The 22,320-nt window shown below is 52.4% G+C and overlaps 11 protein-coding genes and 2 non-coding genes across 13 annotated transcripts; 7 read left to right on the top strand and 6 right to left on the bottom strand.

Moving 5' to 3' along the window:
- Positions 1-202: 202 nt before the first annotated feature.
- RHO25_005798 (uncharacterized protein) lies at positions 203-1,662 on the bottom strand (the record flags this gene model as incomplete). The annotated part of the gene is made up of 2 exons (XM_023596675.2): positions 203-912; positions 966-1,662. 2 exons carry the CDS (start codon positions 1,660-1,662, stop codon positions 203-205), a joined length of 1,407 nt encoding a protein of 468 aa, XP_023451930.1.
- A 933-nt stretch (positions 1,663-2,595) lies between these two features.
- RHO25_005797 (uncharacterized protein) lies at positions 2,596-4,098 on the bottom strand (the record flags this gene model as incomplete). Its single annotated transcript, XM_023596674.2, has 3 exons — positions 2,596-3,573; positions 3,632-3,812; positions 3,869-4,098. 3 exons carry the CDS (start codon positions 4,096-4,098, stop codon positions 2,596-2,598), a joined length of 1,389 nt encoding a protein of 462 aa, XP_023451929.1.
- A 371-nt stretch (positions 4,099-4,469) lies between these two features.
- RHO25_005796 (uncharacterized protein) lies at positions 4,470-5,615 on the top strand (the record flags this gene model as incomplete). Its single annotated transcript, XM_023596673.2, has 1 exon — positions 4,470-5,615. One exon carries the CDS (start codon positions 4,470-4,472, stop codon positions 5,613-5,615), a length of 1,146 nt encoding a protein of 381 aa, XP_023452647.1.
- Positions 5,616-6,136: 521 nt separating this feature from the next.
- On the bottom strand, positions 6,137-7,165 carry RHO25_005795 (uncharacterized protein; the record flags this gene model as incomplete). Its single annotated transcript, XM_023596672.2, has 2 exons — positions 6,137-6,821; positions 6,894-7,165. The coding sequence occupies 2 exons, from the start codon at positions 7,163-7,165 to the stop codon at positions 6,137-6,139; spliced, it is 957 nt and encodes a 318-aa protein (XP_023452648.1).
- Positions 7,166-8,085: 920 nt separating this feature from the next.
- RHO25_005794 (uncharacterized protein) lies at positions 8,086-8,538 on the bottom strand (the record flags this gene model as incomplete). Its single annotated transcript, XM_023596671.2, has 1 exon — positions 8,086-8,538. The coding sequence occupies one exon, from the start codon at positions 8,536-8,538 to the stop codon at positions 8,086-8,088; it is 453 nt and encodes a 150-aa protein (XP_023452649.2).
- A 634-nt stretch (positions 8,539-9,172) lies between these two features.
- RHO25_005793 lies at positions 9,173-9,320 on the top strand. Its single transcript has one exon. It is a non-coding gene; the product is annotated as a tRNA-Gln (tRNA).
- Positions 9,321-9,577: 257 nt separating this feature from the next.
- Positions 9,578-9,718, top strand: RHO25_005792. Its single transcript has one exon. It is a non-coding gene; the product is annotated as a tRNA-Arg (tRNA).
- Positions 9,719-9,998: 280 nt separating this feature from the next.
- On the bottom strand, positions 9,999-10,556 carry RHO25_005791 (uncharacterized protein; the record flags this gene model as incomplete). The annotated part of the gene is made up of 3 exons (XM_023596670.2): positions 9,999-10,047; positions 10,126-10,253; positions 10,374-10,556. The coding sequence occupies 3 exons, from the start codon at positions 10,554-10,556 to the stop codon at positions 9,999-10,001; spliced, it is 360 nt and encodes a 119-aa protein (XP_023452650.1).
- Positions 10,557-10,775: 219 nt separating this feature from the next.
- On the top strand, positions 10,776-11,594 carry RHO25_005790 (uncharacterized protein; the record flags this gene model as incomplete). The annotated part of the gene is made up of 1 exon (XM_023596669.2): positions 10,776-11,594. The coding sequence occupies one exon, from the start codon at positions 10,776-10,778 to the stop codon at positions 11,592-11,594; it is 819 nt and encodes a 272-aa protein (XP_023452651.1).
- A 2,579-nt stretch (positions 11,595-14,173) lies between these two features.
- On the top strand, positions 14,174-15,433 carry RHO25_005789 (uncharacterized protein; the record flags this gene model as incomplete). The annotated part of the gene is made up of 4 exons (XM_023596668.2): positions 14,174-14,192; positions 14,260-14,527; positions 14,584-14,910; positions 14,971-15,433. The coding sequence occupies 4 exons, from the start codon at positions 14,174-14,176 to the stop codon at positions 15,431-15,433; spliced, it is 1,077 nt and encodes a 358-aa protein (XP_023452652.2).
- Positions 15,434-15,824: 391 nt separating this feature from the next.
- RHO25_005788 (uncharacterized protein) lies at positions 15,825-16,489 on the top strand (the record flags this gene model as incomplete). Its single annotated transcript, XM_023596667.2, has 3 exons — positions 15,825-16,019; positions 16,102-16,372; positions 16,440-16,489. The coding sequence occupies 3 exons, from the start codon at positions 15,825-15,827 to the stop codon at positions 16,487-16,489; spliced, it is 516 nt and encodes a 171-aa protein (XP_023452653.1).
- Positions 16,490-17,474: 985 nt separating this feature from the next.
- Positions 17,475-19,845, bottom strand: RHO25_005787 (uncharacterized protein; the record flags this gene model as incomplete). Its single annotated transcript, XM_023596666.1, has 3 exons — positions 17,475-17,979; positions 18,034-19,440; positions 19,490-19,845. 3 exons carry the CDS (start codon positions 19,843-19,845, stop codon positions 17,475-17,477), a joined length of 2,268 nt encoding a protein of 755 aa, XP_023452654.1.
- A 1,205-nt stretch (positions 19,846-21,050) lies between these two features.
- On the top strand, positions 21,051-22,063 carry RHO25_005786 (uncharacterized protein; the record flags this gene model as incomplete). Its single annotated transcript, XM_023596665.2, has 2 exons — positions 21,051-21,205; positions 21,292-22,063. 2 exons carry the CDS (start codon positions 21,051-21,053, stop codon positions 22,061-22,063), a joined length of 927 nt encoding a protein of 308 aa, XP_023452655.1.
- Between the last annotated feature and the right edge of the window lie 257 nt (positions 22,064-22,320).

The raw sequence follows: 22,320 nt of genomic DNA, 5'->3' as shown, positions 1-22,320 counted from the left end.
AAAAAAAAGCTCCAGGCTAATGCAGTGGTTGAAGAAAAAGTAGCAGCGCGATCAAGTCTTTGCTGAGCTGAGGGTTGTTTCGAAGAAGTGAAGTGGTCTTTTGTTCATGGCGTTGCGTTGCGTTTTCGGTTTCAGGTCGTTGATGAGGTACCATGAGGTTGTCAGTCTAGTTCCCGTATTGAGTTACGGGCTCTCGACTGACTTACCTGTTGATGCCGTCGCCGACGAGGTTGACAACGGGGTTGAAGTTTTGGTATGCACAGTTCGTCGAGATGGGAACACTGCTATCAGAGACTGCTACTACCTTTCCGCCACGCATGATTGAGACTTCGGGTGTAACGCCTGAGCCGGACACGTAGGCTGGGAAGGGGACTCTGCCCATAGCAGGTCCGCTCCCATCGGCCGAGAATGTCCAGTATTTGTTGCTACCGACTGACATGGAAATTGTGGCGGCGTCTTTGACGAGGGCCCAGGCGAAGACTGCGTCTTCGGGGAATTGGTTGTTGCGGATACCGGTGGAAGAGCCACCGAGGCAGAGAGTTGCCTTGGGGTGGATGCGGTGCCAGAAGACAACTTGGTCCATCGTGATCGGAGGTGGGGTACCAGTCTTCCACCAGGTGATGTAGTACTTGGCAATGATGCGCCAGGGGGCGTGGTTCTGGCCCCAGACGTAAGCGCCCATGTCACCAAGCTCAACGTAGTCTTTGGCCTTGATGTCTTGGGAGGGAAGATCGCGAATGTAGTGCGACTCGCAGAAATCGTTCCATGTCAAGATCTCAATGATGTCTGGCTGGATCTCGTCATCGCTTGTGATTTGCTTGAATCGGTTGGGGAAGAGGGTGTCGCTGTAAGCCACCCAGGCGTCGAGTGGGTTGCCGCTGTCGAGATCCTTGTACTGCCATGGAGACATTGCTGCCAATTGTGTTAGCCAGCTGTTCACTACAAAACCCCCTTGCCTCACTTACCCATAATGTAAGGACCTGTCTTGCCGGCATTCTTGAGTGCGGACTGGAACGCTTTGTCGGGTGTGGAAGTGATGTTGGCATCAACGTTGAGCGGCCAGGCTTGCCAGTTGAAGTAGCCATCGATGGAGGGGAAGTCGTTGATCAGTTTCTTGGCGGAGGACTCTGGGTTGTTGTATCCAGCCATTGAGTAGGTTGTCAGAGCAGGTGCGAGAGTGATGGCATTGTTCCAGTACTTCATGTTGTCCTTTAGTGTTTGGAAGAATTGGTTGCCGTAGTGCCCGACCATGTCGCCGCCGTACGTGGAAACCAGGATGTTGCTGTTCCAGCGGTATGTGGCGGGGCTGCCGGCGTGCTTTGTGATGATGTCCTGCATGAATGTCGTGTTCCAGTAGATGTTGCAGACGGAGTAGCTCATGTCGAAGGAGTACATGAGCTTGAAGCCCACGTCTTCCGCGGCGGTGTAGGCATCTTCGATTCTATCGACATACCAGCTGCCGTCGCCATTGCAATCCGGCGGCGTCCAGTTGATCGCGAATCCGTCCACGCCGATCTGCTGAGCGGCGGCCATGTCCTTCTTCCACATGTCGACGTCGTAGGCGAACGAGTTCATGAGCATGAAGTGCGCCATGACCGTGGCGGCTGTTGAGACGCGGAAAGCCAGCGCGGAAAGCACGGCGAAGAGGTACAAGTGAAGCATCTTGAGGTATCTGTCGTCTGAAGTTCTGTTTTGTTTCTACTGCTGCTGCTGCTGAATGTCAAGAAGTGAAGCCGGCGCTGTCGAAGCTGCTGGCGGTGGTCCAAGAATGAAAGTGGTGCTCTGGATCCCAAAGGAGCGGACGAGTCGAAGGGACTCTTTTTGAAGTGAGTGTGTGTTTGTGTTGAAGGAGTGTGTTAGCACCAGGCCAGACCTCGCAGAGGTGGTGATGTTGTCTATGCAGAGAAGTGCATATGGACCAAGAATTTGGAAGCGGTGGTGGTGTGCGAGCTGTTGGTTTTGATATATCCAGGCGGCATCGCTAGTCGGGACCAGCAGCACAGATTCGCGGCGCCTCGGCCAGCTTGTCGACCCACTCACACCTCCCTGGCGATAATCAAAGCACGCACAGCGGCTGCGCTTCACATCTCACGGCGGGGCGCGGCGATACGGGCTCGCATGCCAGGGAGAACAATCTTGTTGTTCGACAAGCCCGGACTGCACAAACACACGCCCCGACGCACGAGGAAGTCGCGCCAACGCTGTTCCTGCAGCGGGAAGCTGCACCTCGGTTCGGCTCGCAAATTTCGCTGTGCTCCATAATGTTTCGAACAGATGAGCCAGACGCCAGAACACTGCGCTTGCCGCCCTGATCAATCTGGTTTCGGGTCCCTCTGCAGCCGGGAACGATATGAGAGTGTGCAGTGGAAACGGCTAAGGAGCTCTTGTGGGACCGGCGCGTCCGCTTCATTCAAAATCCACAGCATGCTGGCTGGCCATGTGCCCGTGGTGCCGTACACCCAGTTGGCGAGCCCTGGCGCATCTAGAACCGCGTATAGGCTGCTGACAGTTGCTTGAAGGATCTATCTATGCACGGCTTGATTTGGTGAAATGGCAGATTCTCGATGCAAGGCCGCAACTCCGAACTGCCGTTTCTCAGAACCGGTTGTCCATGGCAAAGAGCATCCTCGCGAAGAAATGTCGCGTCCACAATGCTGCCAGCCCGCAGAACGTCTGCATCACCAGCACTTCCAGCGCCAATCTGTCTTCTCGGAGCGGGCCCCTCCACACCAACCAAAGGTTGAGAAGGGTGAGATTGCTGGTCTCGACAACGTTCCCGGTCTCGTCGACTGCGATGCGGACGAGCTTCAGCTTGTGCAAAATTTTGAGCACCTGCCCGATTAGTGGGCGGATAGGTTTCCAGCCCGGTTCACTAGGGTTTGCTGTTGACGGCTCCAACAGTCCGGTGCGCGCGTTGAACTTTGGCATTCTGTGACGCGGGCATGGGACCAGCTTGAATAGCTGTGGCGCCGAGTAAACGAAGTTGAAGATCTGCGGAATGAACAACAGCAGCAAGGTCTTGCTGAAGTGTCCCAGGATACCGACGACCGCAAACACCATGCCCGCAAAGTAGCAGTAGGTGTCTCCGACGAAGACCTTGGCCGGAAACCAATTGTGTTTCAGCAATGCAAGTGACACTCCCATGAATGGCAGGAGCAAGTAGATGCTGAACAAGTGAGACTCTGCCGCCGGGTGTGGCTGCTGTACCGTGGGCAGCAGGTACAGCACATCGTTCAGCGCAATCAAAAGTGCAATCACTAGTGACTGACCGACTTCAATGCCGTTGACGCCCGCCAAGATGTTAATGCTGTTGGGGCAGAAGATCGATATTGCCGCCATGTAGGCGTAATATAGCGCGCCGAGATCGATGAGCTCCCCGAGGTAGCTGCGAAAGGGGAGTGGAACCACAACATGGGTGACGCCAAAGTCCACAAAGTAGAGCCCAAGCATTGGCAGTGCTGCAAACGCCGGAATAAAGAACTTGTGTCGCCATCTCATGTCGAAGGTGTCGTCCAAGATGCCCAGGATGACGACAGACGACAATGTGCTGTATGCAAAGCCATAGGAGGCGAGCTGAGTCGGCGGTTAGCTGCGTTACACTGCATGTCAGGAGAAAGTCCTCCAGACCAACCTTTTCCAGGGGAAACTTGTGGAGAAAGCGTCCTGTCTCAATATGCTGTGCTTCCAACACACGATCCTTGTTACCGCCTCCCGACGTCACTTCCACAATGTCTCGTCTGAAAGCAAAGGGAAGGAAGAAGATGAGGGTCAGCAGGTATACCAAACCGCAGATGAGCCCCATCATTTCAGGCCTACAAACAGCGTCAGCAGAGGTTGTCATGGCAAATCGTCGATGGAATGCTCGCACAGTCTCGGTTTGTGCTTTTTCGACTTGTCTTCTCCGCCAAAGCCGTTTGCGAGAAAGACATCTCCCGTCCATCTGATTGTGCAGTACGTGAAAGCGTAAGCGAGACCGCTGATGGCCAACGACGCGTAGAGAGGCTCGCCATCATTGCGCCAAGAGCTGATGAGGATGGTGAGGCACAGGAACGACAGCCCGCCCAGCCCAGTCTTCTCCGTCCCGCTCAGCGGCTGCATGCCTGCTGCTGTCTTGTCGTGGACGAAGGTGTAGTTGCCATGATCACGTTGTGCCTTCCATCTCCAAGGAGAAAGACTGAGAACGAGCCGAAGATCATCCCTGCCAGCTGGCTGCCTTGGCACTCACTGCAGCCGCTCGCGCGTCACTGTCGCGTCGCCTTGCACTTTGTGACAACCTCTTTGCACCACCACCGAATGTCGAGCACTGCGGTTTGGGCAGCAATGGTGCTACCATCCACGACTTCGTTACCTCAAGCGATGTGTGGACGACTGCTGTAGAAGCGGCTCAGATCCAAGCCGAACAGAATGATTCTGGTCGTGCTAGATTAACAACGTTACACGCCTTCTGCAGCACACAGCATCTGCGAGCCATGGCCTCCAATGGCTTTCACCGCTTCTCACATGGCCACCAGGATCTCCTGTCTGCCACAAGCTACAACTTCTACGGTACTCGCATGGCAACTGCATCTGCAGACCACAAGGTCAAAGTCTGGGACCGTAGTGAAAAGACCAATCAATGGGTTGTGACAGACGTGTGGGTGGCTCACGATGCAGAAGTCACAGATGTTAGATGGAATGGTCCTTTCGTGGGAGAGCATCTGGCAACTATCGGTGAGGACGGCTATCTACGCATCTGGCAGGAAGACGTTGGCGAAGCGCACAATTCTGGAAGGCGTTTCAAGAAAATCTATCAGCAGCTTACCGAGACTGGAGTGCCGTACATGTGCTTGGACTTCAAGAACATTGGCACTGAGACTTACTTGGCTGTTATGACCCGGGATGGGCACATTACCGTGTGTGAGCCGGAAGAACATGATGACCTATCTGCATGGCGCAAGATGTGGTCAGAATATCTGTGCAAAACCCCGTCCAGGACCGAGGAGTGCGCTTTCAGGCTAAGTTGGCACAAGGAGAAGATCCCAGCTTGGCCGGCTGTACTCGCAGGTCTGGACCGCAAGAGTCTCAGTCTCGCTGTTGCCATTGGTACTACAGTCAAGGTGTACAGGACTGACAAGGAGCGCAAGTTCTACACTGCAGCTACTTTAGAAGGTGCCAAAGAACTCGTTCGAGATGTTGATTGGGGAAATGGCTGCATGCGTGGATTTGATACCATCGCCACGGCCAGCAGAGATGGCTTTGTTCGCATATATGAGCTTCACACACCTGGAGCAAGTTCATTGCCCGTTTCGACGCTGTCAGTTGCGTCTGATCATGGAACTCCGCGGACTCAGTCTCCTGCGTCCCGGCCTGCACGTTCTGGAATTGGCGCTGGTCTGGCTGGAGGCGCTCGTGGGCGTCGTGATGACAATGCTGGTGCACCTGGTGCTGTAAAGCAAGAGGTGCGCCTTGTCGCCGAACTTGAAGCACACAAGTCAACGCCATGGCGAGTCTCGTGGTCACCGATGGCTGACATGCTCCTGACAACTGGCGATGACGGTCTCACGAGCGTCTGGAAGAAGTCCATTGAAGGCAAATGGCTTGAAGCTGCTGAGATTGACGCATTGGGTGGTGTGTGAGCCCACATTGACGCCTTCCACCGGCCATGAGCTCAAAGAAATTTGCCCAACACGCGCTTTACCTACTTGCCTGTGGCTGAGCCTTACAGCTGAATCCATATATGGCCTGGAGTGCAGCCACAATATATGAATCTCAAATCATATAACTCGGCACCTCAGCACAGGCATATCAAAGCCACAACACGGCTGACGCCTCTCTATTCAGTTGTCGATGTGAGAAGCGGACGATGACCGAGCGCGCATACGTGGAATTCTGATGTGCGAACTACCGAGGCGCTTCTGAATGCATGCCTCCGTTTTAAGGAGCACAGTGAAGCTGTGCCGCACAGCCATGTCATCTGTGCAATACAAACAAACAGGCAATCTTCGGCAGCCTTCCCGGGTGACCGATATGTTATGTGCAAGAGCAAAGATGTAACCCCCAGAACGCTCACTCGCATTAACGCCATATTATGCAATCATTGTCCCCAGCCGACCTCTATCTTTACAATATTATTACACAAAATTCCTCTTCTGACAGCTTACTCCAGCTGCTTCTGGAACTTCAGCCGCAGAGTATTGTTCACCACACCTCCGAATCCAAAGGCAGGCACAATACGACACATCCTAGCGAAACTGCTCTTCAACCAATCCGTCCGGACCTTGCGCATGCGGTCCGCCATTGTGGTATCCCCATTCCTGTTATACATATCCAGCCCGAGCAAATGCAGCGGCGTACTGAGCAATTGAATCCCCGCTGGCGCCAGAAACTGCGCCGCAGACGTCCTGCTAATATACTTCTCCGCCGTCTCGGACAGTGGCAGATTAGGCGCAATCATAGGCGGCAAATTAAACGAAGCGAAAATCGTCATCGAATCGCGAAGAGCGTAGAGGGCGAACGTCACGGGTGGGACGGGACGAGCTGATACTGTGCCGTACATTTTCGTGAATTGGCTGTCTTTGATCATTGTCAATCCGACATTTGCTGCGCTGGTCGCGATGAATTTGTCGAAGCCTGCGGAGGTACGGCTCGCGGGGCGGGCGCGGGTGGTGGATTTGAAGGTGTCGAGGAAGTTTGCCGAAAGGTAGGTTCCGCCGTAGACCATGAGGATTAGGGCGAAGGGTTTGGAGGCGATGTATGCGTGGGGTCGGAGGAGGAGTTGGGATAGGGAGGCTTTGATGGATTGCATTAGGGGGCGTTTGCCGGAGGCGTTTTCCATTATTGCTCTGTGAAGAGTGTTGTTAGCTTGGAGATGGTTGCTTGAAGCTTGGAGCTTTCGATGAATGGAGTGTACTCACTTATCGACCATACTCACAATCGGCGCGACGAGCGCTCCTGCCGCCGCTGCACATCCTGCATCAACAACCAACCTCTGTCTCAAATTCTTCGTATTCCAATCTTTGACATCTTTTTCTGCGATGCTATTCGTCATGGTGTCGACTACTGGTGCCGAACTGGCTTGGATCGCTATATTGTTTCTGCTTTCTTGGTATGCTTCTCTCTTTTCCTTATTCTGTTTACTGTTCTGCGCTGCTTCCAGATGCTGTGGATCTTCTGCTTCGGCAGCCATATTCGTTGCTACCGAGAACGCGGGTCGGACGCATCGACTATACCAGGCTTGCTCAGCTCTTCCTCCAGGGTCAGAGGAAGGCTGGCTTCAGCTCGTTCGTTCGACGCTGCTGACTTGTGTCTGGCACAACGAAGGTGATGGTGGGCGGAGCTGATGAGGTGCTGTGGTAGCCGAGCTGTGACGATAGATGAGAGGTACTTGTGTACCTGTGACTGCCGCTGCCGCCGTCGTCAAGAACAATGACGAATGCCCTGCAGGATGGAAGCGCAGAGCCGCAAGAGAAGAAGCTTTGCTTGAGCTTTGCTGAGTTGAGATGAGACCGGCCGACAACGGCCAACGTCGGCCAGCTCTTGGGCAAGGGTTCGCGATAACTTTAAACCGAACGGGTTGTTGTTGTTCTCGTGTTTGATCTTTGCGACTTCCGCGGCCACTCAGAGTCGGTGAATCATTGTTTTGACACCAGGATGTTCCAGGATGTGTTGCGAAATGCTCCGATCCATGAACATGCAGGCCGGTCGGAGAGGCCGCGGAGGTGCTGAAGGTTCGCGACACGGGACATGGCTGGGGCAAGAAAGCCTGGAGAAGATGTGCAGATGATGAAGCAAGTCACAACAGATGATGACACTATATTTGCCGGTGCCATTGATAGCTTCAATCTCGAGTGTCACTACAAGAAGACTAAGCAGCAGAAGCTATACCAGCTACCTCTTGCCAGACGAATCAAGCTCAAGACCAGAATAAAAACTTCTCAATATAGTCCCGATCATCCATTTTATTCATCAACTCCTCCCAATGCCTGGCTTGAGAAATCCCATCTTCCACCGAATTTGGCAAGTCCGCGCATTCCTCTATCGAATTGTAGAACACCGCTCCGAGCTTGCGCAGGGCTGCACAACGCTCTTCCATGGTCGCGCAAAGATTCAACAAATCCCAGTAGCCCTTGGGCTTCTCTGGTGGAACGTCAGGTAAGTCACTGCGGTAAGGCGAATTTCTGCGAAGGTGCGAAGGACGAGCACGCCTCCCGAGGAAGGGTACCCAATGTCGAGATCTGGTGGGAAGTGGTGGCCGTAGGGCCATTCTGCTTCTCTGAAGTGGTGGTTGAAGTAGGTTCGGCTTTTCCACCATCGACCGCCGAGGTGCATGAGACGGAGGGCGAAGGCTTCCTCTTGGTTGGGTTCTGCATCGGCTTGCGAGGCGTTCAGATATACGAAATCGTTCTCTGCTGCGGGATCGAAGGTAAGTTCGAGCCAATCGAGCTCGACTCTGGTCAGATGTTTGCGTACGTAGCCACCAGCGGATGGGTAGGCGAGGACGTCCGAACCATCCATTCTAGGCCGGGTTGTGCTGGCACTGGGTTGTGGACATGATGCCATGGTGCCCAATGGTATCAAAGCCAAGATCAAGAGTGCACTCCGCAAACTCATGAGCGAAGGTATCACTTGCAAAGCGAGATTGTGTAGCTGACACGCTGTTCGACGGCATAACGTGGACGTAGAACAAGGCAACAATACCTCTCACTGTGAGCTGCCTATGGGTCTAGGCAGCGCTTAACGAGTGGACGACAAAACTTTGCGCAATAAGATGTATGCACCCTTGCGGCACAGTGCTGTGCCGCGATTCAATAAACCTGCCCGAGGCTCTTCTGCTCTGCCTTCGAGAGCAACGCATTGCCAGACTTCACAGCGAACTTTGAGCGAAATCAATCGTACGTCGGAGTGATAAATCACTCAACCAGGTTCAGGAAGACATGATACGCCCGGGAGGCCTCGCTCTGCAACTTTTTGCTTTACTTTGCTAGCATTGCCGTCGCGTGTAATTCGGAATTTGAGATGTCGTGCGCAGCGTCTAATTTGGTGCATGTCTACAATCACGCCCAGAAGGGCCGGCTCATTGCGCTCATAGTATCCAAGTAGTCGCAGAAAACAGTTTGCAATCAATGCATCTTCAAGCCTACTTCGTATGCACGCCCCTGACCTTTAAATACGTATCATCCCAATGCATCATCATGGCTTTGTAGTGCAATGGGCAGCACATTCAGCTCTGGTGAGGCGGAGATGCGGCAGTGTGCCAACCACAAAGGCACACGAGTTGCCCTGCCGGTTGTAGCGCTCGCAAGGGCGCCTGGAAGATCTGCGTTCGAATCGCAGCGAGGCCGAATACCGCATCCGCTCGATTGGCGAAACCGTGCCCTTCTTTTTGCCATCCGCCTTGCCCTTGGGCGCGCTCAGCCATATGCAGTATATCTTGACAGACTTACCAAGATCCTGATTATGTTTTGTTGAGAAGTTCCAGATTGTCACAATTCCAGTCGCAGATTTTGATGCTCTCTCAGGAAGCGTTGTCTCGCCCACGACAAAGTTGCTTACTTCCCCAACCTACCTTTATGGACGATGCTTGCCAAAGCGAAATAATGCCTTCGTGGTGCAACGGTCAGCACATCCAGCTCTGCTGAGGGGGGTACGCCGGGGGTCGTTTACCCTCGGGGCTAGGCTCCCCGGTTGTAACGCTCGCAAGCGCGTGTGGAAGATCTACGTTCGATTCGGAGTGAGGGCAGATTTTTGTCCTGGCGCTGCATTTATTTTTGCCATTCGGCCTTCCTTTGAGGCGCTTGAACACGATATGGCAGGTATTGATCGAGCTTTACGCTTGTAGTTTCGCTTCAAGCAAGAATTGAACTTGGCCGGGGTGGCTGGGAGCAACACCTGCTTGTATACCACGTATATATACAATCCTCACGTCATCGATGTGACCTGGCTGAACTCATGTGCCTCGTCTCCCATGAATGCACACTCAGCTGGTATTTATCGAGCCTTCAGTAACTATGCTTGCTCTCCTAGTGTTTCTCCTTCTTTGCATCCTGCTCAGCTTCCTTTAAGAATTGTCTGTTCGCATGTGTCAGCTTCTCTCATCCCAGGCGACGTGTAATATCTCTTGTGAATCCATTCCCGTATTCCACGTACTGTATGAAGTTCTCCTCATCTTTGTTGCTCGCGTTGATCGGTGGTCCTTGGTTTGCAGCGGCAGTCTTCTTGCCACCAGACATGGCCCATGTGCCGACAAAGAGGGTGGAAAGGGTCGCGATGGAGAGCTGAGTGAAGGCAGAAGGTTAGCATTGTATTCCGCATGCGCTCAATTGTGCTGCCGTCGCGCAATGGATATTCTCGATTGGCGAGGAGAGCCGCGGGAGTGTTGGGCGGGAAGAGCGTACGATGTGCGAGCCGACCTTCTGGCCGAAGACTTCGTAGTAGACAACCATATTTGCGGTTTGTGGTGGGAGGAGAGATTGGATCTGGTGGAAGATGGACGGGTGCACAGAATGTCCAATGTTGCTGAGGCCAAAGTGAAGTCGCAGTGGCAGCTCTTTCCCTGCCGGGATCAGCCGAGTGCCCATCGTTGCTCGTGAGCTTCGAGAAACGTCACCGCGAGCCGCCATGCCGCAGTGCTATCGCCCACTTTCGCTTCCACTTGTTACACCTTCTCATCTACCACCTTTTGCTTGGTCACTCTTGCACTCATCGAGCGCGTTAAAATAACATATACTAGACTTCGGCCAAAAAGCTACGACAGCAAGACCGGACCGCATTCACAGCCCAAAAAGGGCTCCTCCATCATGGGCGACAAGAAGCCACAAAAAGACGAAGATCATCTTGATAGCATACCACACGAGCGCAAAGAACCGCGACCCGACTTCTCGAAACCTTTGCCTCGCAAGGCGCTGCCGAAAGATCTCCAAGATGTTCTCAACTCAGAAGACCGCTTTTGGGACATCCTCACATCGCCCGATGGACCCGAAACGACGGATACGCCTGTCCGATACGCGGCCTACGCCGCACGATTAAAGACCATCATGCTTTCTGCACACCGATACGTCGCTTACACATCCGACATTGGCGAATCCTTTCGCCCAGTCGCACATCCTTACCTTGTGAAGGGAGCCTATGGCGTGAGCTGGGCATATCTGATTGGAGATGTGAGCTACGAGGGGACAAAAGCGTACAAGCGGAATCAAGCAATTTTGAATCCTCAGACGCCAGAGGAGATCGCGGCGGCGGATGCGAGGCCTGGAGGGAGGAAGGTTCCTGCGATAGATGATTATCGGGCGGTGATGGTGGAGAGAGGAGTGTTCCAGGCTGTGGCGAGTATGGGTCTGCCGGCGTTCACGATACATTCGATTGTGCGATACTCTGGACGGGCTATGAAGAACGTCAAGAATGTGAAGCTGCGAACGTGGGGACCGATTGGGTTAGGGTTGGGATTTGTCCCTGCTCTGCCTTACATCTTCGACGAACCTGTGGAGAAGGCGACAAGATGGATGTTCCACACAGGTTTCGAGACATTTGGTGGACCTGGTGCAGTAGGCAAGGACGAGAAAGGTCGAGGGCCGGACTTTGAGACGAAGGAGGCGGAACGGCAAAAGAAGGAATTGTAAAGACAATGGCGAACGATGGGATTACGGAACCCGCTACGGCATAGCATATCCAGGCGCTCTCGACTTATCTAATGTGTACATATCACGAATCTCAATACCCGTTCTACTCATCCTCGCAACCTGGCGATGGCGACCTGGATTCGTACTTCGGGATGGTATCCTTGCGAGAGGTTGGCGCCCGACAGTTGACTGCACTTCACTTTTCAGGTCAATCGTCAAAACATTCAAGCGTCAGCCAACGGTGTCGGTACCCTCGCTGCGTCGGCTTCAGCACGGGCCTCTCCACCTGCCTTTTCCGTCTGCTGGTCTGCGTCCACCGCTGCCTTCGATTGCCAGGAAAATAGAACTGCCACCACCAGAAGCGCTACTGACATCACGAGTAAGGGCAGCATGAGCCACCTGGATGCTCTCTGACAATTGTCAGCTGGACCTGGTCGTACTTTTGACGATCAGCGCTGGTACTTACTGCGTCTGTGCATGGTAGCCGCGAGCTTGACCGAGAATATGGATACCACGGCCAATAGTCCGTCCAGAGTGGTTTGATTTGACACGACCAACGCTCAACGCCATATGTTCCTTCCCGAGTGAAGGTTGGATCGACGGGTCTGGAACCAAAACGAGGCTCTTCGTCCGTAGCCACATTGTCAAGAATGCCACTTATGTCAATACTGGACGATGTGTAGAATTCGACAAAGGACCACACAAGTCCAATTAAGCTGGCGAATAACCCGAGACTGCGCCAAACGATCCCACATACATGAGCTCTGCGCGAACTAACCTTATCGGGCGTCAGTTGAAAATAATCTTTGAGGATCGTATTGCCGATATCCACCTCGTCCGTGGCAGCTACAATAAACAAAACAGACAATCCGCTGACTGCTGCGCAGACAACACCTGCGGAAAATGTCGACCACACGCTCGCGTACCGCACACCAGGCGGGAGGAAGTACACATCGCCGTACCACAGGTCCTCGTTGAGGTATACCGTGAAGTGGTTACCGTCTTGCCAACTGATTCTTTGCAGGGCACGCATAGAGAGTCCTGCTGCAGTTGCGGCAAGTATGAAGACTATCAGAGCTACAGTGCTTAAAAGGGTGCGACGCTTCCATGTTGTGCTGTAGTTGTACACGAGTTTCTCTTGAGACTTGGGATTCGCCATGATATGAACTGATTGTTGACTTGGTACGACTTGTGGTGGAAAAGCAAATTGACAGAGAAGACTGATTTCTTCGAGCCCGCGAACACGACTTGGATTTGCTCTCCCTTCTTATACTACATCACCAAGGCTAGACACAAGCCTCTTTCAGAGCAATGTATACCTTCATCTTCGCAGATTAAACTCTCACTTACAGATCGTACGTTCAGTGCCATTGAAAGCACGCAGGTGCTGCAGTGGCATTTGCGCTATTCTTGCTATGCGGTCTCAGCTGCCATTCGCTGGGGTTGCGGCATAGCGCAGCATTTGGGGGCACAGTGCAGGATGTGGTGGCACAGTACAGCATGTCTTGGCGTTCTGGTATGTCGTTGCTGCAGTGCTTTAATGTGTCAATCACAAGAGAGAACACCTTAGCATATATGTACACGTGTTACTTGTCGCGAGCGATTGTATAATGTCCTGAGAAAGATGTGATGGGTAGTGTATTGAACAATGGCCAGGACTGGGAAATTGACGTTCACTCATCAAATCTGAGCGTCGGACTTGATTAGATCGAATCAAAACTAACCTTTAGCTTCCAAAAATCGACATGCCCGGTACTCAACGACCATGTCCTCATGCGTCACGACGTTCGACTGCCTGCAGCATCGATGGTGACAACACAGCCATTACTAGATACCAACAATAGACCAGAAGTTTCGATTGTTGAGACGGACGTTCTCGATTCAGGACCTGCGTCAGGCCCACGAACGCCACGAGGCTTCAAAGCCATCTCAGCCTTGCACAGCCCCCACAACAACGCTGTCGTTGGCTTGATGTCTTTTTCCTTTTGGTCGACAGTCTAGCCTGAGTTTCGGCATCAAAGAGAGAGCGATGACACCGAGCGATTCTGCGTTTCTGTCCCAGCCACGATGCCGACCATGCAATGACGACTTGTTCGCAACGGCTTCAACTGACGAGGAAAATTCTCAATCTTACCCTGACGGAGAGAACGAGAAGGAATGAAAAGAAAGATCGATCAACAGCAGTTCTCAGGGTTGAACATGGCAGCATGTGGTCTGGAAGCAGTATTGTAGGAAGCCGTAGAGAAAAAGTGGTCGGAGGAACTATCGAAGGGCCTTCGCTCGGCGAGCAATTTGTTCGAATTTGCAGGCCAAGCAGTAGCAAATGTCATGGTCCCAAGAGGCGCGCTCCAAGTTTGACTAATAACAGCATCGACGCTCAGTCTTGGTTGAGACATGTCCCAGCCCTAACAGGGGTCCTTCACTAGCGCGAGCCAGTATCTCGAAAACCGAGCTCTGCGCGATAGAAGACAGCACTTCTGAAGCAAACATACTCGGCTTGCGTTCGCGGGTACAGTGTGAGTGACGTGAAGTCGAAAATCTTTTCAATTGTCCACACGTGAGTTCGCCGTGACGTTGGTATGGGTGTCGGAAGAGAAGGTCGGCTTCCAGATCCAAGGAGATAGATAGACCAATCTGCAGCATCATTAATGAAGTAAACCACAAGGTCAGAATCTCTGCAGTTTTCAATCTCGACAATCGCAAGCAAGTCATGAAGACCACAACGATGCTGTGTGCCATATTGACTACAGCAATTTGACAGTCGCTGTTGTTCGAGCGCCACCAGCGAATCTGCCATACCCTCCACCTAGCACAGATTGGAATGGTCGTACCTATGACTTGAATCAGACAGTCGAAGTTGGTGTCGGCTACATCAAAGAAGCTGCACTCAAAGGTGCAAACTTTGTCGCATTTCCAGAGCTCTGGTTTCCCGGGTACGTATTCTTCAGCCCTCGTGCGTGGCCACCGACGCTGACATAAGACCTTCCAGTTACTATTTCGGTCCTCAAGATGGTCCCACCGAGTTCTTCAACCATTATCTCGACCAAGGCCTGGTAGTGAACTCAACCAATTGGAACAAACTGCTTCAAGCAGCAGCAGACAACGGCGTCTGGCTTGAATTTGGCTTTGCGCATCTTGATGGTGACCTTACGTACATGGGCCAAGCCATCATCGACTCCGATGGACAAGTGGTCCAGATCCGCCATAAGCTTCGGCCCTCCGGAGCCGAGCGAACAATCTTCAGCGATGGCACCATGGATATGATCAAGGTGCATCAGACACCCTGGGGCCGGATGGGAGCGCTGGAATGCTGGGAGTGAGTTCTTCTTTCCAAGGGAGAATTAAACTTGCACCGCACTTGCTGACAACTTGCTAGACACATGTGGCCCAGCATGACCTTCAGCATGCACGCTCAAATCGAGAACTTCCTCATTGCCGCATTCCCTTGGGGGCCGGATCTTGGAGTAGATATTGGTCTTGAAAGCGCAGATGTCAGTCTTGCCAGTGCCCGGATCTATGCCGTGACAGGGTCAACGTGGGTGTTCATGCCCTCTGTCGGAACAGCAGCCATTACCGCGCCAAATGGCACGGTGGTCAGGCAGATCGAGGCGTCCAGCGGGCCATTGACAGAGCCTATGATTTATTACTCGCTCAATACGTCGGAGTTTGCTGGAACGCCGGATTATGATCTTAATGGAGACTTCTCGTGGGCTGCTTTGCAACAGATCAATGAAGGGTATCCGGAGTACATCCCGAAGGAAGAGGGTAACTTCATTCCTTACCGCGAGAATTCAATTGCTCGCATGAAGAAGGAGGGGCCGCTACCGCTCAACTACTAGGCGACCGTGTCATGCCGCCTTCGAAGGCTGGATACTATCTTCGGGCCTGGGTAACATTGTTTGATCTGGCAGTTCGTTGCGTCGAATGGTATTTCGATTGTAGAAACGGAGAAACAGGAGGAGGTCGGAGGTGGCTCTTGGCAACAGCCGTTGCGCTAAGCTCAAATTAGACTGCATCAGACCCTTAACGACGTCAGCGCACACGGGTCGCGCGTGTCTCTAGCTTCGTAGCTTCGCAGTGAGCGTGATTCTCCTTCGCGACGCCATTGTCCACTTACCACCACGATTCTTCGCTCGCCAGCCATGCCCGTCAGGAGCTCCTCCATATTGCACGCGGTACACAGCATATCCTCATAGCCGATCGCGTATACAACAGCAAAAAGATCACACGATGCCGCCAAAGTCACACGACGCGCGAAACGAGAGCTCTTCCGTGCGAGAACGCCAAATCGCCGCGGCAGCACACGCCCGAGCCAGTAAAAAAAATGGCCAGCAACCACATCAGAACGGAATTGTGAAATATGGAGATATGCCAAAAATATACGACTATCCGGACGCCTTGACACAACCACAGCAAGGAGCGGGAGTAAGTCGTGAAAAAGGGAGCGAGGAGATACATATGGTCCTCATACCCGAAGACAGTCACTGACAAATTTCTCCCGGCACAGATGCAATGGGACAAAGCCCCCCTCAACCTCCTCGACACCTACCGCGTCGCACACAACCTCTCCTCTCCCGCGGCTTTCACATCTCCATATCGACAAGCTCTGCTCACGAATCCTGGAATCGGACGACAATCGCCTACGATGGCGCGGAAAAAGGAAAAGAGGAGGGTCTCGAAAGAGCAGTTGGCGTTGGCTGTGAGGAAGAATTTTAATGGGGCTGCGGTGAATGAGATGGATGTTGTGGCGGAGATGGTTTATAAGGTGCAGAATAAAGGTGAGTTCCATGACGCATAACGCAAAAGGAGGGAAAGTGGTAGCATGTGCTGACGTGAATGGTACAGATAAAGCTTTTCGGATGCGGTCTGCGCCGAATGCTGTGAAGAAGTCGTGACATGGGCGAAGGGTTTTGTTGATGAGCTTGTACAGCGAGGGAAATTCTGCAAATAGGGCGTTTTCGAGGATGATGGGGTATGGGACAAACACGATGGGATACCGACTTCGCGTTTATGAGGAGTCTGGAGTTTGTGCTGGAGCATTTCGATATGCTGTGATTGCGCGACTGAGCAGCAACCGGCGGCGTTCGCTTGATATAGGCATCGTTTTGGATAATTGGTAATGAAGAGTTGCTAGCTCATTCTGGCAAGATATGATGCAACTTGTCCCTGTACTTTTTCATAGATATCGGACATGCCAGTCAGCCAATTTTCGAAGGAAGGGGGCGAACATTGGGACGCAACAGAACGGTATAGGAGACTCAAAATTGCAGGCTAACATCGTGGGCAGATCGCATCAGAATCTAGTGAAACTCTCAACAAGCCAGCACATGTCTCCAGCGTGCACCATCCTGCTTGTCTCACTTTGCCTGGAGACGGCTCATTGCTTCACAAGTAAAGGGCTTCTTCGTCGTTCAACACAGTGTCGTCGCCGGCCGTCGCAACTTTAAATCTGCCTATGAACCCAGCATCAAGAAGCTCTGCCATCAGTGTCACAGAGCGTAGTGCTGTCTCCAGTATACATTTCGCGACAACAGGGAGAATTTGAAGCAACTTCCATACCGAGCATGATCCGTGCAGAAATCTCGTCAGTGCTATGGGACACTCAATCCCCCGATCCTATTCCCAAAGCGATCGACAGCAATTGGAGCAGCGCCCTGCGTTGCAGTTGCGCCTATCAGTCCAATTAGAGGTGGATATGTCGGCTCTTCCCATGCGCATTGTTAATAATGAATTCAAAATACAGAAATGGCTCGGAGAGGCCAATGCGGCACAGTCTGAGTGGTATCGAGGTAAGAAAACGGTGATAGCATATGATTACTTCGGTCAGATATATGACTCGTATCGATTGCTTCGGTCCGCCTGCGTAGACCGGCATAGTGTTCATTCGTTGTCCTCGCGTGCACCCGGTCGAGGCGACCGTCGCTCTTCGGCTCTCTCGAGAGCATTGCCTCCAGGTCTCTTGTCGAACCGTAGTTCTGGACTCAGCTGATCTTCTGCTTGGGGTGGTCTATCGTCATTCTGATTGACTGAAGCGTATGGCCCTGATTTCAGATTGTTGACCTGGTATGCAGCAACGGGCTGTATTGTGAACCTGGCTCGCTTCCAGGATTTGGGAAGGGGATCTTTCCCAGGGAGGCTTTGCTCGTCCATCTCAATACTGACATCTGCAGTCCTCGTCGCTCTAACGATCGTGGAAAAGTTCAGAGTAAATGAGGCGCCTGATCTAAAAATTGCCAGGAGCCCGATAGCCACGCTGATGATTGCGATGCTTATGGCTAGACCGTACGCAAGCCAAAGTTTTTCTGCCGAATATGAGTAGACATTACCCATTCTGTTGATAGTTACTGTGACGTTTCCCGGTGCATTTGGGGCTGTTATGTTATACCTACGAGACATGACTCAGTACGGCAAAAGTTAGGGAGCGAGTGATCCTACCTACCTGAACATAGTGGAGCTGGCCATCGATATCGAGACATTGAAGAAAAGTTCTTCAATCATGTCCTTCAAGTGTTTGCGAGGAGCAGTCTGCGATGCTGGTCGAAGTAAACTGTAGGCCTCATCTAGGACGGTCGCATATTCACGGCCGTTCAAGTTCGGCGCGTCATAGGCCGTGTAAGCTTCAATCAAGTCTTCTGCTCCCACGACGGTCTGATCCAACAATTTTAGCTCTATACTGTCTGCCAATGAGGTGCCCAGTACTTGGGTTTTGTACTGATAATGTCCAAAGGTGGAATCCGACCGATTCGGCAGCATTGAGCTTGGGCTTGCAAGTATCGCGGTTCCCTCTTCCACGCCTTTGGGGTTCATCGCTCCCACTGTGAGCTTCGCAAAACTGTCCATCATAGCCCGGTATGATTGTCGAAGTAGAATTTCATCATCAATTTGGCATTCGGACGGATTCTTGCCTTCGGCAGCGACAATAGAGTCGCGATCGACGAGATACAGACATCCAGGATCAGCAGTTCCGGTGGCAACCATTGGCCACTGACGGTGAAGGTCCATCTCGACATCTATGACATGGAGAATCTCTATTTTTTGTTCTTGTGCTGGTCCGTCGTATGAGAAGCTGAGAGTATACTCTGATGGCACGAGCTTGCAGCGCACAACTGACGCTTCCTCGAATGCCCAGTCCATAGCTTTGCGCGCTCCGTCTGCCGTAGAGGCATTCCAACCTTTGATAAAGGCGTAGAAAGCATCAGGCACGTTTTGCCAAGTGTCCACCAGACGGGGCAGGGAAGCTACGTATAACAGGTCCTGGAAAATGTTGATGGGCCTGTCGAATCCAATTTGCAGTGCGATTGCCGCGAACTGAGATGCTGTTGGCCGGCCTACAGCGGCAAACTCAGCTGGGTCATAGATATCGAGAGGCGGCATCTCTGAATAGGCCCGAATGTCTTTGTTGCTAGTAGCACTCCAGGACATATAGTTGAGCATATTTTCTGCAAATACCGTCGCCTCCCACCCGTCACCCGAGTAATCGGGATCGGTCGGATCGTACGTTGATCTCACAAAAGGTGCCAACATGACTGCAAGGTTGTCTTTGATGGCATTCAGAATTGTGTCGTCGACATTATCGCAAGCTAACCTTGGAGCTGGCATAGTAGCAACCCAGGAAGCATTCACTGCAGGGGCCGGAATTGGAAGAATTGAGCCAGCGGCAGCTGTAGCTTGTACTGTTCTGGTAACTTCGAAGCTCGATTTATAGCCGCCCTGCGAATAGGGGTCGGCAAATTTTAAGCTTGCGAAAGCAGGCACAGGGACGAAGTGGGATTCCTCAACAGGTGGCAAGTGATCAAAACTGACAGAGAGCGTCGCTGGTGCGACAATGGCCGCGATTGGAAGAAGCCTATACTGCTCAGCCTCTAAGGGGCGATAGTCTTCAATTATGTACATACCATGTAGTCATAGCAATAGTAGCTAGTACGGGGTGCGTCCAGAAAGTTGTCAAGCCAAAGAGTGCAGTTATGTCGCCTAATCCAGAAAACCAGCTGTCGATACACGCCATACTGTGGCTAACCTTGGTGATCGCCCGGAAAAACAGCTGAACATAAGCCGTCGAAATCGCCAGCACCAGGCTTGCTTTCACAGCGAAAGCGAATGCCGTTCCACCCGCCGTGTTCAGCTGCTGTGGTGTGATCTGCCATCCTGCAAATTGATACGGCGCCGACCGGACCTCCGTGTTCTGTAGTGATCGGTAGAACGCATGGTGCCCAATTGCAAATGCAATGCCAATTATCAAAAAGCTTATCATGAAAGTGGGTGCTCGCCAGTGAATTTGTCGATAGGGGAACTCCTGGGCGTGGAGGCAAAGTACCGGGAGAGTGTCATATTGTCGATCTGGCAGTCGGTGTATGTCTGAGGAGGAAGTGCAGCAGTGAGCTACATAAGGAAGAAGAGGCATGCATTCATCAAAGGGAGGCTTCGTGCGCTGGCTATGTCTTGACCTCTTGCACGTGCCGTGCCGTGCTCAAGACGATCCCCCAAATGTGGCTTGCAGGAACCAAAGCGCAGTGGCGAAGTGCTTTAGATTGACCAGTCAACTCCGAATTTAGACCATATCGAAAGAATCAGCTTTTCGCCATGGATCAGTGCCGTCGCAGTCACAGAATACCGAACTCAAGTAAATCGAGCCACCAAAATGAGTCTGCGTCTCTGATTTCGATGGGACCAATTTGATCAGCCATGAACTTGGTCTAGTCGCACCAAACCGTGCCAATCCCATCAATCGGACGTCGAAAGGTCGTTAGTCGGCCGACGTCAATCATTGCCAGCAAGAGGTTGAAAAGAAATATGACCAGTATCACCGCGATGCATGGGCATAGGCGACGCTCAGCATCAAGGGCGGACCTCTCGGTTCTGCTTCAACAACGCGACGTGAGTTCAACTTGTGGCGCAAAGTACTGACCTTTCAGCCTTTCGCTAAGCAAAAGGCGCAGGTTAGATCAGCACCTCTCACTAGCAAAGGACATCTCGCCATGATGGTCGAGATATAGTCCAGGCATTCCTCGGTCGCTTGGAGCCATCCAACTTTGACATAGCGTTTGCTCACTGTATCATCAAATACATGCGAGATATGCTCCATTGTTTCCCAGTCTCACTGGCAAGAATGTCCGCAAAGCTGGCGGCCAGCCGTTGTGCATCGTCACAAGGCTGAGGCTGGGTGCATGAGCTTGCAGCTCCGATGGTCCAATGGAAGATCGTCACAGATTATGGACGCCAAGATGACGAGCACGCAATTGCGACACTGGCTGGAAGTCTGCTTGATACAGATTATCATTCGATTGTGAACGGGGCTGTGGGTGGTGTGAAAGAGATGAAGTTGCGAAGTGAAGGAGAGCCAGAAATAGACGACAATTGCAGGGGTCGGCACCAGCTCCGCTCCCCTGATGGCAGCTGCAGACCCTCAAACATCGACAACGTGGCCAGCTTCTGCTCTGTTGTATACACACATCCACCATGATTTCCGCTCGAATATCGCTGCTCTTGCGGCTGGCATTGGCCTTCTATACATCTCTCGCCGCAGCAGCATCCAATTCGCAGCAGCCGCTGGTCGGCGAAAGAATCTACAAAGTTGGCGACAAGATTCCCGTCACATGCTTGAATCGCACAGTGTACATGCTTCCCGATCTCATATCTCCCTTGCTTCGGCTGCTAAGACATCCCACATATACTGACATCCTCATCCTCCATGTCACAGTGAAACAGGCGAACACATCACCGACGAAAACAACCAACTCGTCTACATCCCCGCCTTCACCTGCAACGAAACCGGCCGACCCCTCGAACTCATCTTCGGCGTAGAACGCGACATCAACTGCACCATCGACTTCATCGACGACCCCTTCTTCCACCTCCTCGAATACTACGTCCACAACGATGTGCCCCTCACCTGCCGCATCCCCACCAAACCTCTCGCACCTTCCGTCCTGAAAGAAGACTTTGAAAAGAGCACAAAGGATAATACAGAAGGACAAGGCAGCCTAAGCGAAATTTACACGCCGATGATTGTTGCTCTTGCGGGGACGCTACAGTTGAGTCATTTGCATGTCGCGACGCATTTGAATGTTTTGGTGCATGCTGCGCCGAAGAATGTTGCGCCCGGGACGATTGCCGCTGCGACGGCGTATAGTATTTCACGCGATCCGCCGAGTAGGATTGTGATTGGGGATCCTTTGCCGTTGCAATTTAGTGTGAGGTGGTACCCGAATACTTTGCTGCCGAGTGGGTGGACGGGTGTGGGTGGGCATTTGACGTTTAGTACGGTGGTTTATTGCTTTTTGACGGCTTTGGCGACGGCGGCGATTTGTGTGTCGTATTTTAGAGGGATTGAATTGCCGAGGAGGTTGAAGAATCATGGGAGGGAGAGGACGAGTGGGATTGAACGAGGCGGTTTGGGAAGTGGATTGGGAGGTTATGGAATTGCTGGGGTGGGGAATGGGTATGGATATGGTATTGGGAAGAGAGATTAGAGGATGCAATGAAGACATGTTTTATTTCAAGTGAGCCGACTACACTAACGCCAAGATTACTGACTCTCCGATAGCAGGTCACTCTCCTTCCTCCAGCCATCTGCAGCCACGACGGCATCCAGCATACTCGGAGAACAGAAACACGAACGCAAAGCCGGCATTTTTCGAAAGCGCGAATGGAACACGCGTGTACTTCCCCATCACATACGGAGGTACTCCCATCACTTCTCCACGAGGGCTATATTCTCCATTCTCAG

This window comes from Cercospora beticola, chromosome 4, assembly GCF_033473495.1.
Source record: "Cercospora beticola chromosome 4, complete sequence".
NCBI classification, from domain to species: domain Eukaryota; kingdom Fungi; phylum Ascomycota; class Dothideomycetes; order Mycosphaerellales; family Mycosphaerellaceae; genus Cercospora; species Cercospora beticola.
The sequence above is the reverse complement of the archived record's forward strand: the minus strand, read 5'-3'. Positions and strand labels throughout refer to the sequence as shown.